Source organism: Sceloporus occidentalis, unplaced genomic scaffold, assembly GCF_023333645.1.
Source record: "Sceloporus occidentalis isolate IW3139 unplaced genomic scaffold, rSceOcc1.0.p SCAF_27, whole genome shotgun sequence".
Classification (NCBI taxonomy): domain Eukaryota; kingdom Metazoa; phylum Chordata; class Lepidosauria; order Squamata; family Phrynosomatidae; genus Sceloporus; species Sceloporus occidentalis.
In genome coordinates, this window is record NW_028317007.1 from 12,799,686 (window position 1) to 12,817,796 (window position 18,111).

At 36.0% G+C, this 18,111-nt stretch overlaps 1 protein-coding gene across 1 annotated transcript in view; it reads left to right on the forward strand.

Moving 5' to 3' along the window:
• The window catches only part of LOC149299948 (uncharacterized), a 60,961-nt gene that overhangs the window by 25,509 nt on the left and 17,341 nt on the right, over positions 1–18,111 (forward strand). The window contains exons 3-21 of the mRNA XM_089485884.1: positions 2,501–2,635; positions 2,729–2,773; positions 3,503–3,619; positions 4,283–4,354; positions 4,980–5,015; positions 5,130–5,192; positions 6,306–6,341; positions 7,535–7,576; positions 8,143–8,226; positions 8,585–8,629; positions 9,007–9,069; positions 10,677–10,730; positions 13,252–13,318; positions 13,667–13,777; positions 13,867–14,013; positions 15,076–15,239; positions 15,833–15,905; positions 17,114–17,220; positions 17,516–17,699. Coding sequence (XP_089342010.1) covers positions 2,501–2,635; positions 2,729–2,773; positions 3,503–3,619; positions 4,283–4,354; positions 4,980–5,015; positions 5,130–5,192; positions 6,306–6,341; positions 7,535–7,576; positions 8,143–8,226; positions 8,585–8,629; positions 9,007–9,069; positions 10,677–10,730; positions 13,252–13,318; positions 13,667–13,777; positions 13,867–14,013; positions 15,076–15,239; positions 15,833–15,905; positions 17,114–17,220; positions 17,516–17,699 — 1,645 coding nt within the window. The remainder of the gene's footprint in view (positions 1–2,500; positions 2,636–2,728; positions 2,774–3,502; positions 3,620–4,282; positions 4,355–4,979; positions 5,016–5,129; positions 5,193–6,305; positions 6,342–7,534; positions 7,577–8,142; positions 8,227–8,584; positions 8,630–9,006; positions 9,070–10,676; positions 10,731–13,251; positions 13,319–13,666; positions 13,778–13,866; positions 14,014–15,075; positions 15,240–15,832; positions 15,906–17,113; positions 17,221–17,515; positions 17,700–18,111) is intronic.

Here is an 18,111-nt window from a genome sequence, read left to right on the forward strand (position 1 = left end):
TGTGTGGGTTTCTAGCACATTGGGTCAGATTAACAATAATATGATCTGAATAGTCCTAATAAAAAAATTACCATTTTGCAAATAAAAAATCCAACTTTCTATAATTGGTCAACACACAAAAGAAAAGTAGTTAACTACAATGACGTTGTCCGTTCAAGATTTTACACGATAAGCTAATATTTTTTTCTGCATTTTTTTCATCCAGAACAATACTGTACATGAGAGCCATTTATATAGAGGTTTACATGTAAAGGCTGGCCTACTGGTGCGAGTATGTTCTGGTTATTAGGTAATTGTCTACAGCACACTCTAATCATTGACTCTCCCTATTTAGTGCATATATTAATGAGAACAAAGTAAATATATAACTTAAATGCTTTTAGCAAAGTTTAAAATGCAGACTCACGACTTGGAATAAAAGACTACTATTTTTTTTCTCTAAAACTTTAAAGAAAGCGTGCATTTAAACCAGCTGTTTCACCTATTCTGTGATTTCAACACTTTCATTAACTAAATGTAGTATTCAAAACATGATTATTAGTCGCTAGAAACTAAAAAAAACTTGAAAGCTTGTTTATTTGTTATTAAGAAAGAATACAGTAACAGTTAGTAATTAAACCCGATAAAGAAATCAACTAATGTTTTGTCTAAGCGAAACCGGTAAGTACTGTAAGACTGTGTGTGAATATACACCGGTATAAGAGCATACCTCCCAAGTGTCCTGTTTCAACAGGGTACACTCATGATTTCAAGACACTGCTCCGCAAAACTGCTTCACTGTCCCGTATTCGTGAGCAATAGTGATCATAGGGTGTTAAGGAGATTAGGGTATATCCCCTGTCTGCCCACAGAGCTGTGAAATCAATGTAGGTTCATGTTTTTGCTCCTACGTTACTACCTTACGACATATTGAAGTAGGGCACTGCAATATGATGTCATATCCCAGAGTTGAGCTTCAATACATCGCAGGGTGGCTAGAAAATGAAGGTAGGGCAATGGCCCTGTTGCTGGCACTGCTCCTAACCATAACCTCGCCTTTAACCATGCCCCCGATTCACCTCTAACCATGCCCCCCATTCACCTCGAACCATGCCCCCCCCCCATGTTCAGCTTTGGATACCTAAAATGTTTTGGGGTACATTAGAACAGTGCTGTCTGGGCTAATGGGAAATGATGGGTAAAACTATATCCCAGAGTGAAAAGAACATAAAGGTTCAAGTGAAAAGGAAACATTTTAAATGTTTTATGAAAACTAAGAACATATCATCCATACTGGGCATATACTTAATTATGGGGAGTAGAAAGTATGTTATCGCCATTCCGGACACTCATATACTCAGTTGGATGTCCTTTTAATTAATGTCACTTTATTTTCAGATGACATGTCCATATTAACCAGTGGCAAATCCAGCCTTTCTTTCGAGATATATATATATATATATATATATAATCTATATATATATCAATGTTTACTTGGAATTTGGAATTTTATATATATATATATATATTTTTTTTTTCTTGTTAAGCTTTCATATCAGCTGTATTATTCTATTTTATCTGCTGGAAAAAAATAACAAACATGCTGCTTTGATAATAGAGAGCTGTGTTCCGTGTTTTGAATGACCATTTCCTCTCCGAAAAACATAGTTTGATAACTGTGTCATTTCCTCAAACCAACCATTCAGGTTGTAGCTCAAGGATATACTGAACAATGTAAGCCCTAGCAGTTTACATCAGTTTCAATACTCATTGTTCTTTTGAGCCGTGTTTACTGAAAGTACACATGATGGAAGTTAAAATTGTAAATAATTTACATGCAAAGCATAGGCAACTGGCACTGGCCATCCGCTGTGTATGTATAGATCCCATGCTGCACATTTACCTGCAATTCTGGGTATAATGGGAGTCTACAGAAGCTGGGATACATTTCCCAGTCTATTCTAACCCATTTAACTTTAGTTAAATGTTTGATATAGCTGATTCCTACTAAGCCACGCAAGATCCAGTCAATTATTTTAAATGTGGTTTAGTATATTGGTTTGCTAAATAATCATTCAATTAAAACAGATATTATCACTATACCGAGGTGCTCATTTTATTGGGAACTCATTTGGCCTAGTAGGACTACAGCAATTATAGGCTGATTCACAGCTCCATCTGCTGGTAGGGAATATTAGAATCATAAGACTTTGATGGAGTACATTGCAGTGTCAGAAAAATTAAATTATTCTACTTTAACCTTAATCATGAGGTTCTGTAATTCCTGTGTATATTACATTGTAATACGGTTCATTTTAAGTTCTGTTTCTCTCTATGAGTCTTTATAGATTGCTGAATGTCTAGGCATCCATTCCCAGCAGCAAGTACCTGAGCTGAAGGCACACCAACTCTGCTACATTTTCTAACCAAACATTTATACATGTCTGACAAACATCAGAAGACGCAGGTTTACAATCTTGAATCTCACTTGTGTGCCCATGCTGTATTCATTTTGTTGCAGGGTGCTCCAGGAGCTCTTGGAGGACAGGGTCCATCTGGTCCACCAGGAATAGCAGGTCTACCAGGATTAGAAGGTCGTAAAGGAGACAAAGGTGATCGAGGCTATCATGGAGGGGCTGGACCAACTGGAGATGCGGTAATGCTTCTTGGCCCTTCCTGAGATATGAATGTATGACTATGGAACGTATTAGTTGGAGTCCTTCTTAAACAATAATTTATTTTATTGTAGGGCCAAAGGGGTGTCCCAGGATTTCCTGGAGCTGATGGTGTACCTGTAAGTAAATTAAAATGCTATTATCTATCAAGCATTAAAAAGACACGTTGGAATTTAATACTTTCAGCGCTAACCATCAATAGTCTTGAGTTTAACATGAATATGAAATTTAGAACACTTTGAGCTCATGCTCATATAACCTACATGCTTGACACAATACAGTTTTGACGTATTTAATATGTTTAGTGTTTTTAAAATATGGAAGGATTGTGGATATTTTGTTATTTTGTACCTGTGTTTATACTTGGTTGGTTGCATAAAGAGTCCTAATTGTGGATGTCATATGGGAGAGTGGAACCAAACTCATCTCCTGGGAACAGTTTGCAAATTTTCATTAAAAGAAAACAAAAATCATACTGCGGGCAAAGTCAATCCATGAGTCATTTGGGAAAGCGTTCAATATGGGCATCTTCATTTCATAATATGCATGATAATTTCCCAAATAGAATGGGTTTCCAGGCCTAGTTGGGTTTTAAAAAACCCTAGAGGTCTACATCCAGCCAAATTACTATACATGTATATATATATATCTATATACGGTGTGTATATATATATATATATATATATATATATATATATATATATATATATATATATATATATATATGTATAATATATATATATACACACACACAAAAAAATAACATTGTAGAAGTAAATTATTTGAAGTTCTGTTAATAGAAAAACTTTGATTTGGTCTCTGAATGTCTCTCTCGTCCCAATGGACAGGGCCACACAGGACAGGGTGGTCCCAGGGGAAAGCCAGGACATGATGGCTGCAATGGGACAAAAGGTGATGCTGGTGGGGAAGGAGGATTTGGCCCCAGAGGTCCACCCGGTGTCTCTGTAAGTATATATATCACATATGGAATGTAACTGTAGGGAAACAAGGTTAACAGATAATTTCAGATTATGGAAATCTAGTAATGTCTCCACTGCATTCTCTGGTGTCCTCTATAAAGATATGGCATCCTCTCATGTTTAGCTCCTCTTAATGAACCCAGGCTAAGTGTTGTTTTAAATAATTGACAAGGCATTTGTGTATAAAAAAAGTGACTCTAGTGGAGAGTTTGAAAGGTTGTCATATCACCATAGCAACCGGTATAATATTCCAATCAGCAGGAGTGTTCCATTGGTTCCTAAAGTGTTAAGACCACTTTCCAAACCAAGCACCAGAATCACTTTTTATACATAACCCCCAAAACTAGGTAAATTTGACTCATCCTAATGGTGCTTAGTAACTATTTTTTATTTAGGTTAATTTGAATTAAAGATCTATTGTCCTTGTGTGGTGTTTTAGCGATCTAAACATTTTCCTTATTCAGGATTTTAGGAAAACGTAATAATAATGGCAAAACTACAAATATATCTATATATAAGATAATATTTTTGTAATATTGGAGAGTAATTGCAAAATTCTGGATTTGTAGTTTATGCCTTGAACACGAACATGTGAAATGTTTTATCTATCTAGCATAAACATTGATGCCACAATATTTTTATGAACAGGGCGGACTGGGTGTCAAAGGTGCAAAAGGGGAACCTTTTTATATATCTTCGGATATGAGAAACAAACTCAGGGTAAGTGTTTCATTAGCTAAGTGACAATAAGTAGTTTGCCAGCTGCTCATATCACGTTGCATCACATTAAATGTCTTCTTATAATTTTTCAATTATATATGTATTTATCATCCAGGCTCTGGATGCTAAATCACACCAAGCAGACCAAACAAAGCAGTTAAAAACATCACCCGTCGTTTCAAGCAGAAACACTGTGCTTAAAATAACACTGGATATACTTTCTGGGGCTATATGTAGCAAATTTTATATTTTTAAAGACTATTAGTATGTTGTAGTTAAGCAAATATAAATATGCATCCATCCTTATGTTATGCACCTACTATTCTGTTCTATATTTAATACTTTCCCCCCCCCAGTTATTCTAACATATTATGTTTATTTGCTTCCCGCGGCAACAAAAAATAATGATTCCTACAAACTATTTTTGTGAGTTTCAAAATTCACTGCCTCTAACCAAAAATATTATTGTATTTGAAAAATGGGCGTTTTTCTTAACATAAGTCTCCGAATTGGTTATGGCATACTCATTTTTCCTATGTTTATTATTGTTATGATTTCAAAAAGGGTGTTGGTGCACTAAGAAGGCAAGTCCTGGCATAACCCTGTGCTAAAATTGTCCTTTTAGGGTGATCCAGGTCAACCAGGATTGACTGGACCTGCAGTAAGTATCCCTTTGTATCTGTGTGTAATTAATTATACTACATGTAATCATTCATTTAATCATTTAATTTCATTAAATCACACAAAAGTTGACATAATTTGGTGATATTCACAGGGTCCTACAGGTCTTCCTGGTGTGGTGGGATTCATAGGCCCGGTTGGGATTCCTGGATTACCGGTATGTGTATCTTCTTTTGTTGAGATATATGGTGTTATTATTAACATTATTATTATTAACAAGTTTATAAACATTAAAAAATGTCATTTTTTACTACGGTGAAAATTCTAATTGTCCGCTGCGTTATCATGTGTATGTAAAGATTAATTTGCTTATTCTACACATACTATTTCACATTCGGCAGGACATGGGAGGACATAATGGTGGTCTGTGTGATTGAATGTTGTTAATATTGGTCAAATGCATATCTATTAAGGCAGTGAGAGATACGCCAATTTTCAAGGGCAACCACGATACTGTATGTTCTGGTTTAAATAAATAAACAGACTTGTAGTCCCCCCAGTGGTGGCCGGCATTACCATGTTGACACGTGGAATAATCATATCACAATGTGCCAAACAATTTGTGTGTATGAATAATAGATAATAAAATTGTTGCCAATACTGGGCACCAATATACAAGGGGTGATGGAGAAAATGAAAATGACCATAAAACCCTGCAAATAATAATATAATACTAAACTCACAAGTAAGTATTATATCAAGTGAATGAACCATTAAATGCTTGTAAATGGAAGAGCAAATTCTACAACGTTATATTTATGCCAATATTATGTAAGCAAAAAAGGCCAAATAACTGAGTTGCGGGCACAAATATTTAAAGCAAACAAAAATAAATAACATAAACAAGTTCAAAGTATGGCAAATTTGACCATTTGTGACCAAGTAAAATCCTGAAATCATTGGCTGTTAATAATATTCTCATAGGATTTGGTTGTTGTGTGGAAAGAGACATTATCTGGAATATTAAAATAAAGAAATGTGGGAAGGCTGTAAATACCAGTGTTGAGAAGAGAGGCTGCCACAGAGCCACGTATTACAGTGATTCTTTATTTTTCCCATCTCAACACCCCCTCAAGCTACAACAGTCAGGACCACCAAGATTCATTATAATTCATCACCCATCAGATTCTAGGCTGAGCTAAATTTATATATATAAAAATATATATCCCCAGATTCAAATAAGGACCCTTGTCTCTAGTTATAGATGCTACTCTATATATTAAACTTTAGTAACTAATACAAACTTATTTTTACATTCTATTTTGTATAGGGGCAACCTGGACCCCCAGGGCTTCAAGGACCACAGGTAAGTTTAACCTGTTTACACATCTCTCATCTTGTAACATTTGTTTTGGAATTGTGAGTCCGAGCCTAGTTTTCAAGCCAACATTCAGTTGTATAACCTTCTGTATTTCTAGTACTCTCTGGTTATTTTAGTACTTGTTAAAGATTGTCAGTGACTAGTAGGTCAGGTGTACTGATTGCATTATTGATCTCAACTTCAAGCCCAAGAGACCCCCGTGTTTTGCACAATACTGTTTGGTGTACTCTGATCCCTTTGATTGATTTTATTTTCATCCATGAGAAGTCACAAATACTTGCCCTCTTCTCCATCCACTCAAATAGAATGGTTTGAGCATCTGACGTAGACCATTCTCAGATAATTAACCCCTTAAGGACAACTGGTTGTCCTTAAACCCATTAATTCATTGTGAGCCTGTACATGTACGGGCTGTGTTGGGAAGGGGTTAAATATCTGGTGTTAAAGAAATGATCATACATTTCAGGGGGGAACCTGCACACCATTTGTGGAGATAAAGCATTTCTATTAATATACGTAATAACATAAGTTACGTTTTATATTCAGAGCCTTAGAATAGACTTGTGCAATGGGAGGGGATCCCAACGCCTCTTTGTGCACACATGAGGCCTTTCAAACTGAGAATAGAGTAAGATGTTACAATATCACTGGTTTATATTTGTACAAACTCGACAATTTTCTATTTATCTGTACCGTGTATGACAATGCATGAGCGAGTACGGATTTCGCTTATGTGCACTGACACTTTGACTTTTTTATCACTTCTTCTTTTCTTAATGGGAATTATATAGGCGTTATGTATCGTTGAGGTCACATGCTAGCTATAATAAAATCCGAAGTGTTCAAAGGATGACATAAGTCTTGTAAGATGACATATTTCTTGTAAGTGTTGTGTGATGCGCAATCATTACTGCAGCTCAGAATTTGTTTAGGTTACTTTTGAATGGTAAGATACATTGAAAAGAGACATCCATCAAGCTGAACTGTGGCAAATTCCTACTGCTTCTTGGATGAGTAGAAAAAAAAATAAAACCTATTGAGATTAGTTATATTGTGTAGTAATATTCTCTGAACCTTTAATAAACCATTGGCACACAGAATATAACCTTTGCATTAGATGATTCAGCCTCTCTATCTAATGTCTTCTAACTTAAGATACGTTCTTTGCTTTCCTATAGGGTAACAAGGGCATCGGTTATATTGGAGAAAAGGGAGAACAGGTAATGATTAATTTTTTCCCACGAATCATGCAATTGAGCAGAATTTGACTGTTGTTGACCATCTCTACATATGCATTGCTTCCTGGCTCCAAAACAAAAATCATATTCCTTTTAATTTTCCTCCTGGTTTAATTCTGGCTACAAACATTCTTCTAGCTCTGAGTAAAGTAATAACTCATAACGTATTATTTTTAGATTAATTACTTTAAAACCTTTGCGGTAATTGCTCCTAACAGTGCTCTATTGTGTTGTTACTATACTTGTTCATAACATGAAAACATATATATATATACAGTATGTAAGCAATAAAGGACATTTTGGATAGTGACAAAAGACAAATGTATTGTTCTTTATGCAAATCTGTAACAATTATGCCGTCATATGTATTTGTTTACAGTAGGTGATTAAAGATCATACAGCGTTAAAACTTACATGCCAAGTATTGATTAGCACGCATAAAGATCATTTCTATAAAGAAAAAGGTCCACCGTTTCAGTTATTGTTGTTAATATAGTTTGCAGTTTGATCTTAATTTAAACGGACCTTAATTAAGTCATATTTTACAGGGGGACGTTGGAAATCCAGGACCACCGGGTCCCCCATATGAGGCAAGAAAACCAACAGATGTATTCTTCCCTGAAAAGGGTCAAGTAAGTGACCACAGACCGCAAACAATTTTCTACTTTGATCTTTCATTAAAAAACAAGAAGGATTTTATGGTTTAAGGGTATACATTTTGTAACTTTACACGTTTTGAACTAGTAAGGCATGTACGATTAAAATATAAAAAATTGGAAAGAAATTGAGAAAAAAAAACTGATTTTTGGAAATAATGGAAGGAAGAGAGGGATAAAAAACAGTTTACAGTGTAAACAGAATAAAGGAATGTGAATTTTTAGTAGAAGTTTTTATATATATCTTATTATTTTTCACTGTAGTATTTTAACTAATGTACGTGCTGGTTTTGTGTTACTTAAATATAGTTAAATGATATCTTTTATATTATAGATTGCCAAGGGTGAACCAGGAGAACAAGGAGAACGTGGAGCTAAAGTAAGTTAATAGTGGTCAAATTCAAGTAAAATATACTGAACTGTAAAGAAATCACATTATGTAACAGCAAGTTACATAGTAGAACAATGTCCCAATTGGTGGTCATTGGGTATGTATGGGAAGTTTATGAAGTAATGTCCCGGATCTCTCAGAAATGTAATGTTATCCATAATAAATTCAAATGAAACTTGTCCTTGAATGAGATATAAATATTTAGCATTAAATACCATTGCGTTGAGTATGTAAACAAAATCACCTTAATGGTTCCATAATAGTAGTATGCCAAATATGTTACGCTTTTAGTTGTTAAATATTTGCAGATTCTTAAAACGAAGGAATTTCATTAGGAGTTCATAATGTATGTGTTTTATTTGTAGGGTGAAACTGCTTACTTTGGTGAAAAGGGAGAAGACGGTGTCATGGGATTTCCAGGGCAAAGGGTAAACACTTAAAAAAGATAGATATTTTATTATTATTATTTATTGTTTTATATAGTGCCATCATATTCAGCAGCACTGTTCAATGGGTAAACAGGACATAACAAGTATTATTTAACATAACAATTAGACTTATAGAAACAACAGGTAAGGAGGGCCCTGCTCAAACGAGCTTACAGTCTCGAAGGAGTTAGGGTGTATTACACAAGATAAAAATTCCACTGTTAAGGATGGAGCAGCCACACTGGTATAAGTATTGCAGAAGAGCGACTAGGAACGGTAAGCTAAAGGAAAGGTGGGTTCATAGGCGTCCCTAAAGAAGTGGGTCTTGAGGGATTTTTTGAAGGACCAAAGGCAGGGGAAAGATGAATAGTCTGGGGAGGGGGCTAAAGAGGATATCTTTATTGAGAAACCTTGCAAGAGAGCTAGAAATCAGAGGAGAGGACATACAGAGATCATCGGATGAGACTGGACTGGAGTGTGTTTAGAGAGTGATGAGATGTAAGAAGATGCTGTGAGGGGCTTTGAAACTAAGAGTCAGGGTTTTGAAATGAATCCTGAAGCGCACAGGCAGCCAGTGAAGATTCAGAGCGCAGGGGTGTTAGTAAAGCGATGGGTGAGGAAAATAAGTATGACAGCAGTGTTCATGGTGTATTGTAAGGGTGAGACGGGAGAGCAGCTAAGACAGAGTTACAATAGTCAAAGGGGGAGATAATGAGGACATGGACACAAAACTTAGTGGAATTTTGTGTCAGGAAGGGACGAAGGCAGGCAATATTTTGAAGATGGAGACAGCAGATTTTTGAGACAGACTGGATCATGGCAGTGAGTGAGAGGTCAGAGCCAAGGTTGACACGAAGGGAGTGAGCGTAAGGGGATGGGGGAGATGATTCCATCAATGCCATTGAGAGAGACTGTTGCAGGAATGTTAGTATTGGAGTGAGGGAATATGAGGAGTTTGGTTTTGGAGAGATTGAGTTTTAGGAATCGTGCAGACATCCAGTTAGAGACAGAGGCTTGGGACGATATCACAAACATATTTCATGCTGTAGTAGCAAAGTTGCAACTTTTTATATACATTAAATTTCCTTGAACTTGCATCTAGCCAACGATGTCCTATTTTAACTGAATAGCTGCAAATTTGCATTAGGGTTATTAACATTGAGCACAACATCCCACTATGGTTATATTTTATAGCACAAATCAAATATCTGGCTGTACGTTTTCCTTTTTTATACGACAACCATTCCTTGGTTACTAATAATTTGTTTAATTATCACTGTAGGGACCGTCTGGCAACCCTGGTGTGTCGGGCCCTCCAGGAGGAGATGTAAGTAGTCCTGTGTTCTTCAATTCACATTAGGGCTGTGAATATATTTCGTTTTGTTTCTGAGAAATAATAGTCGACTTTGAAACCTAATAAATGTTCTGAACATTTACTGTCCTTTATTCCCATGGTCATACAATCCAATTGTAGAGATTTGCTTTTTGCTCATTCTTTTTTTCCAGATGATTACAGATATAAAAAAATACTCCAAGAAAATGTAATGTTAATATTTTTTAAATACTGTAATAAACTGTGTATTTGTATATTTATTTAATGTTTGCAGGGACGTCCTGGAATTACTGGCTTTCCTGGATTACCTGGCAACAAAGGATTTAAGGTACGGTAAACTTACTACCTTGTCTGATACATGTAGATACATATACACACAAACATACAGTACATATATATGGCTAACTCTGAATTTAACTGAAATAAAATAAGGCTGATAAATCTGCAAACACTCTGGTAGGGAATTAGCAAAAATAAATATTTATCAGATATTAGTATTAATGCACTTCAGTGCAGTAAAAAAAAAATTCCGTAAACCCTTTGTGGAAAAAAAACAATAAACAAATATGCAAAAATACTCAAAAGGTAAAGTTGCCCGTACCTTATAAAAAATAAAAAAAATATCAGAGGAATACACCATATAATTAATAAAAGACAACCAGAGTTGGCCTATATAAATATCTTATATACATAAGAATCAAAAAATCTCCACATGCATAATTAGTGTACCCTCAAAAAGAAATTTTTATTTCATGTTGGTATTCATGCCTACATAGTTTTACATAGAACAATATGGGTTTTTATCAGGCACAAAAATGACTAAAGTGCAGTCAAAGACATCGCTTTATACCCTGCGTCATGATCTAGCAAGGGATATTCTGTATCTGTTACCCAAGAAGTGCATTGTGACACATGGTACCGGCAGGGCTACATACATGTACAGTGAGCAAAGATGGGAAGATGTGGTGTCCAAATGATCTTTATGAAAAGTAAAATAAATGAAAGTTGTCTACTATCTAGAAATATTGAGTGTTGTCTTTGAGTTCTATTGGGTGAACAGTACCAAGCCTAAACACTCTCTCTTTCTTTTTTGAGTCTTGTGTACAATGAGGTTATTTATACAATGGAACACATAGTAGTCAAAAAGGGGGACAACGTTACCTTTTGGAGGTTTTTGGTGGTAACATAGTCACAACCACTAACTTCCATCCAGAAGCTCCCACAGTTGAATGTGTTATTCTTGAGTTACCACTGTGGATCTGTTCTAATGTTCATAGTAGTTTGGTACATGCAGAAAATATCATTCAGTAATGCCAGAAGCTGAAGCTGCCACCACTGCGGTATGGAGGTTTATGCTGCAGCATGGGCTTACCAGGGTCTTCTTAACCTCAATTATTCATTTTGAATGTAGGTTTTCCTCCATATTGAATTATACATATATGCTATGGGTTTAAAAATGTGACAGACCCAATTTAACATCATTAGCCTTAAACTTAGGAAGTATGGGAAGAAATTGTTAAGTGGCAGTAAAAGCCAGTAGTAAAATATCGTGTAAGGATACATCTGTTCTTCCCTCAACATCAATGTTATGTCTGCCCTATAGTGACTCACTTCCACCATACTCAGCTTCTGAAGCTGTTTCTTGAGTTTATTGCTCCTTAGGAGAGGTACAGGGATATTTCAAAGGACTTTATGTTTGTGTGGAAAGCCCCCTTTTTTAAGTTCCTGACAATTCCTGAGCTTTTGTGGGTAGAAAATTGAAGTAAAAACATTTGATCGTAACCCTTTTATCTATTGCCTTAAGCTACGATATTTCTGTTCAGTACTGGAAACAGACAGATCATATGTTACAAAAAATACAGACACAGATGTGTATAAAAAAAACCCTAATTGTAATATCAGTCTAACATATTAAAAGGATATTTTTCAAACTTCTCTAGTTTAGTGCTGGATCCATGCATGTCAAGGCTTACAAAAAATGCACATGAAGTATAAATGTGTAAAGATAATCATGTTCTATGTATTTAACAAAATAAAGCAAATCAACACTTATTTGTATAAAGTAAATGCAGCAAATAATACTTATATTCAGAAAGTTACAGAATTACAGGGATTTCTAAGATCTGACCCCAATGTCTACACAAATAATGTGCATAATGTGAGTGGAATTTGTAAAGAAAGCACAATTACTTTATTAGACACGTGGAAAACACTTTTGTTTTATATGTTTTTCTTTTTTATTATATGTGGAAAACTTTAAGTGGAAGTATTTAGCATTTTCTCGTATTAGCTATATATATTATGCTCTATAATGCCATCCTCAAACAAGCAGCCCTAGAACATCCTCATTTTTAATTGCTTACCGCACATTTTGGTGATATATATATATAATATTTTTTGTATGGTGTAGACAATTCTTTACTCTTCTTTTTAACTAGAAAATCTATACCATTTTCTTATTTTCATTATTACCATGCAAAATAATTTTCCTTGTTTTAATATCTTGACTTAGAAGTTCTACTGGGAGTTGTTACAATAGATTTTGTGGTGAAAGAGCCGGTAAAACTGTGTTTTTAACACTTAGGATGTGCATAAAAATAAAGCTTAATGGCTCTTAAGTCACAAAATCTGTTGTAACAACTCCCAGTAGAACTCACTAAGTCCCTAAGTCAGTACTGTGGTTCTGTTTACAGCCAAATATCGCAAGCCATCATATCAATCATGTAATAAACTGTCTACTCTCGGTAGTTTAGTGCTTGTATTTCTTTTGTATGTGCAGTTCTCCCACCAACAAGTTGCTGTTAACTTTACTTCCATTCCTTTCTTCTTCCTCTTTGACCTGTTTTTAGGGTAATCATGGAGATAGAGGCCCACCAGGACCAGTAACTTATGCTGAACAACCAAAACCAATAAAAGGTAGAGACTTTTTATGGGGTAGGGCGTTAAATTAACTAACATACAGCTAACATATCAGGAACTTAATTAAACATACTGTATGTCAGTCTTCAAAGCATACTGGACCTGTTCTCCGAAGTGAAATGTTTTACTTAGTTACTGTAACAGTTAAAATAGGACATATTTTGGGAGCATAGGGGCTAGTGTGGTTTCTGTGCACTAATACTTGTGTTTTGGGGTGCATGATGTACATAATGATGTAATAGATAATGTGTATATATATCTTTCTCAGAATGGTCAGATAATGTAACAGAAGGGGTAAATGCAAAGTACTAGATGTATACTATATATATTTTATCTTTTTTAAAGGTGTTCGGGGGGAAGATGGATTTCCGGGACTCCCTGGCCATAATGGTGATGATGGCGATCAAGGAGAACCTGGTTCTCCTGGCTTGATGGGTTTTCCAAGCCCTTTTCCAGGTATAGTGCAATGTATCTTTCATGTGACTTTTAATCCTGTAATGTTATCCAGATATCTCTGGTATTAGTATTCTCTACTGTTTACATAGGACCACCTGGCATTCCTGGTCTGAAAGGGGAGAGGGGTCGTAAAGGGTACCAAGGAGAACCAGGCTATCCTGCCTTCCAAGCAGGGCCACCAGGTCTGGATGGGCAGCCTGGACAACAAGGACCTCCTGGCCCCCCTGGTTACCCAGGTTAGTGGTAAATGTTTGCTTTTGCTAAGCAATGAAAAGAGTTCATCTGATGAACTTGCCTCCATGTAATAACATTGAAATATAAATGTCTCTTAAGGATCACCAGACATTCAAAGTCAAGAGCAATGTGAAGGTTATGACTTAAAATACAGAGATCTGTACTCTGGACACCTTTTATAGCTACTGTACATGTGAAATGATGTGATTGAAAACACGCTTTTTGGTATTGGCCAATGGGAGTTTCCTCGCTGCCCGCACTGTTAGACTTCCTTTGATCCCCAGTATGCATATCATAAATCATTTTCCTATACCGGTAGGTGGACGTATTGGGAGAAAAGGAGGGCCTGGCTGGCCCGGACAAAGTGGACGGAGAGGCTTTCCTGGTATTCAAGGATTCAAGGGGTTTAAAGGTGGGCATGTCCTTCTTGAATAGGTGCCTATACATGCTTGCAATAAAGGTTTGAATCCTATTTGAGCAACATTGTTAAGATTTTTAAAATGTATTCACTTTATCTCAGTTGAGGGATGGTGCTATAGAAAATTTAGTGGTTTAGGTTATTACTTACTTAATGTCTTACTTATAAGTAAATTTTGCAACTATCCTGCAAGATCAGTGACGTAATATGGTCCATTGCAGGGAAACTGCAAAAATAAGGCAAAGCAGAAAAACAAATGATGGTTATTAGTAAACAATATACATGGTCATAATGTTACAAGGGGAAAGGTACATTGGGGTATATACTAAAAAGTTATTCTGGTGCAAAGTATAGAACGTGGCCTTATTATGGTAGCAACCATTAGAATTTTCGGACTGATTTAATTGTTCCTTTGGTCACTGCTATGGCAATAAGACATTTTTGGAATTTGCAAAATGGCTTGTTTCTACATAAAACCCATTGTTTTTTTTATATATATTTGACTGAAAAACTAACCACTGGATTGTAAGGCATTCTTACAAAAATCATGTTCAAGGGTGCTTTTAGGCTCTGTAAATGACTCAATATACGGAATAAATTAGGGATCCAGTGAATTACTCAGTTTGGTAAGGGTGATCTCTTTCAGGTGAACCAGGAGATTGTCGGTGTGGTCTTGACGATGAGGCTTTAAAAGGCCCTGCGGGTGAGCCTGGTCCTGTGGGATTTCCAGGTTTTTCTGGGGTACAAGGAAACAAAGGAGAGCATGGTGACAGAGGTGGTCCTGGGCTACCAGGGGCTCCAGGTATTCAGGTGAGATACTAACAATTGTATCCATATTTTGCCATGACAATATTATCGTATCTGTATTTTTCATAAATAAAAAAGAAAAAGTGAACCATTTGGTTGAAAATGAGTATTTGTATCACATGATGATAAGATTATTCAAATAAGGGACAGTCTACAGCACACCAGGTAGCTGTGAGTTTGCTGTTGGTAAGAACCAAATTAAACAACATTGATATTGTTTTTACCTTATTCTAAAACTTTGAGGAGGGATCTTATCAAATAAACAGCCTAGTATGAGCTCCATTTCAAAAGCAGAATGGCTGCTGAGTAGCTCACATTTACTACTGTATATTCTGTTATCATCATCAAATTGTATTACGGAAGCCGACAAAATCATGTAGATTATTTTTAGCTTAATCTTTCTCAAATCAACCGATGAAATGTAAATGCATATATCACATATGTGTCCCTGTATCTGCTCACTTTGGCCCAACATGGGTTTCTTCTTTGAGTCAAAAGTATAACCATTGAATACATGTTTGCGTATTTTGTTTCCCTGTTATTCTGATGTTACCTCTTCATTGACAAAGATCTAATTGTAAATTGAACTTGATTAGGGACTAAACGGTGAAGATGGACCTCCTGGATTTGTTGGAGAGAAAGGTGACACGGTGTATGCTACAGAAAAAGGTATAGGCACATGCTGATTTTTAATTACTACAGTTTGTGTTCAGAGATACAAACTGATTCAACTATTATACTGTTGAACTGTTGGTTCTGTAGCTAGGAGAGGTTTTCAAGCTACAGTTATTTTACTCAGTAGAGAAGGTCCGTGCAGGCGCACTTCTAATATCTTCAGTGATCCACACAGTAAGGTGGACTTGTTATAGTCTCAGGACACACTTTATTCACTCCCTGCTGGAGCTGGCATCCAGAGAGACCAGTGAATAAAAGGTACATATTTTCTAAATCTTGAAAAAAACATAAAAAAAAGTTTCAATAAATAATTTAAATAATGATTTTTTAAAAATATGTAAAAATGACCCCTGTGATGAAATTCCTTGTCATTTTACACTGCGGATAAAGAGCAGTGGACCAATAACATGTTGAAATTTTTTAAAAAGAATAAAACACCTTGCCCCCTGCTCAGTTAAAATTTAGCAATTATGCATCTAAGCAATTACTGTAGCGGCAGGTTGTTGCTGAACCTAAATTGGGTTTGTTTTCAATAGTTGCACCTACCCTGTGGAAGAAATACTAAGATAAATTTATATTTTTGTCCTTATAAATGGCATGAATTGGTCATGAATATGGTTTCACATAAAACCATAACTGGCGCTAATGGATTATTAGTGAAAAATATGGTAAATATGGTAAGAAGGGTTGAAAACAGAAGAATGGCAGAAAAAGGAGGCGAGAGGTGAGGTGAGAGGGACAGAGTATAGCTGGAAATGGCGAAGGTAGAATATAAGGATCACTAAGTGGGTAAAAAAACTTCCAAAAAGAAGAAATTCCAAAAGAGCATTTAAACAATTCTGATTTATGTTGTTGTATGCTTTACAGCATCTTCTGTACTGGATAGACAGCTGCCCTAGCTTACCGGCTTCATCCATACATTGTGGAAAGACTGGTTGCAGGAAAGACAATTATATTTTGGTTATAAATTTGCTTTTAAGTATTGATATGATATGTATGCCCTTTATTGACAGGTGTCCATTAAAAGTTGACACTTTACATATACTGATTGGTAGAGCAATCTGAACGTGAGTGTATGTGAGACACAGTTATGTGGTACAGAAAGAAGGTGAAAGAATTGCACAGAATCTTGTAGCCTATTCTACAGATACAAACTATTCACTTCTATGATATCAATAACTTTTTATTTATTTTGTATGAAGGCACAAAAGGAACTCCAGGCGTCCCTGGTATACCTGGTCCCGGAGGTTTTGACGGACTCCCAGGCAATGATGGGTTCGATGGTAACCCTGGACCACCAGGCCCTCCTGTGAGTAAAACCCCTTGTTAATAGTTTTGTATTTGACAATATTAAATGAATGCATAAATATATGGTCTGTTGAGAGAGTGTCAGGTAAACATATCTGTAAACACCTATATGTTTTGTTTCACAAAAATGAAATGTACCAGTAAAACACTAGACTACTGTCTAGAGTCAGGAGGACATAGAGAAGAAGAGTATGGTTTGACAAAACTAAGGACATTTCCATATTATTGTAGCTGTAAATATGACATCTAATAAGGGTAACACTGCAGGCTTTTATTTTGGTGTTTACTTTGCACAGGGTGAAGGAATAAAAGGATTGCCTGGTGACCGTGGCTTTCCAGGATTGACAGGGGCCGAAGGTGGTCGAGGTGAGACTGGACTACCTGGAATAGGACTACCAGGCCCAAAAGGGGCTCGTGGCATACCAGGAAGCCCAGGACTCAATGGACTCCCCGGACTTCCAGGACTTCCGGGACCACCAGGTATACAGATTTACATTCAATATGCAGCCCTGCCACATGGCCTATGTACCACACATCATGCTTTTTTATTATTTATTTAAGGGGTAGGGTCTGTAAAGCAAATGAAAAAGGAATAGTTACAATAGTTACACACCAATCTTAAAATAATAATAATGACGACAATAAATGGAAGACAGTAATACTCATCTCAATGTTGGGTTTGTTACTATAGCTGATAAGACTTGTCACTGATGTTTGTGGTACTTGTATATAAAAAGAAACTGTAGTTCAAAATAGTAAAACTAGTCTAGCTCATACTTACAAATAGCCAAAGATGTGGCTACGGAGCAGGGCTTAACAGGACTGTGATCTACCGAATAATGTTTTTAGAAGAATAACATATTTTAATTATTTACTAAGCCTATTTATTACT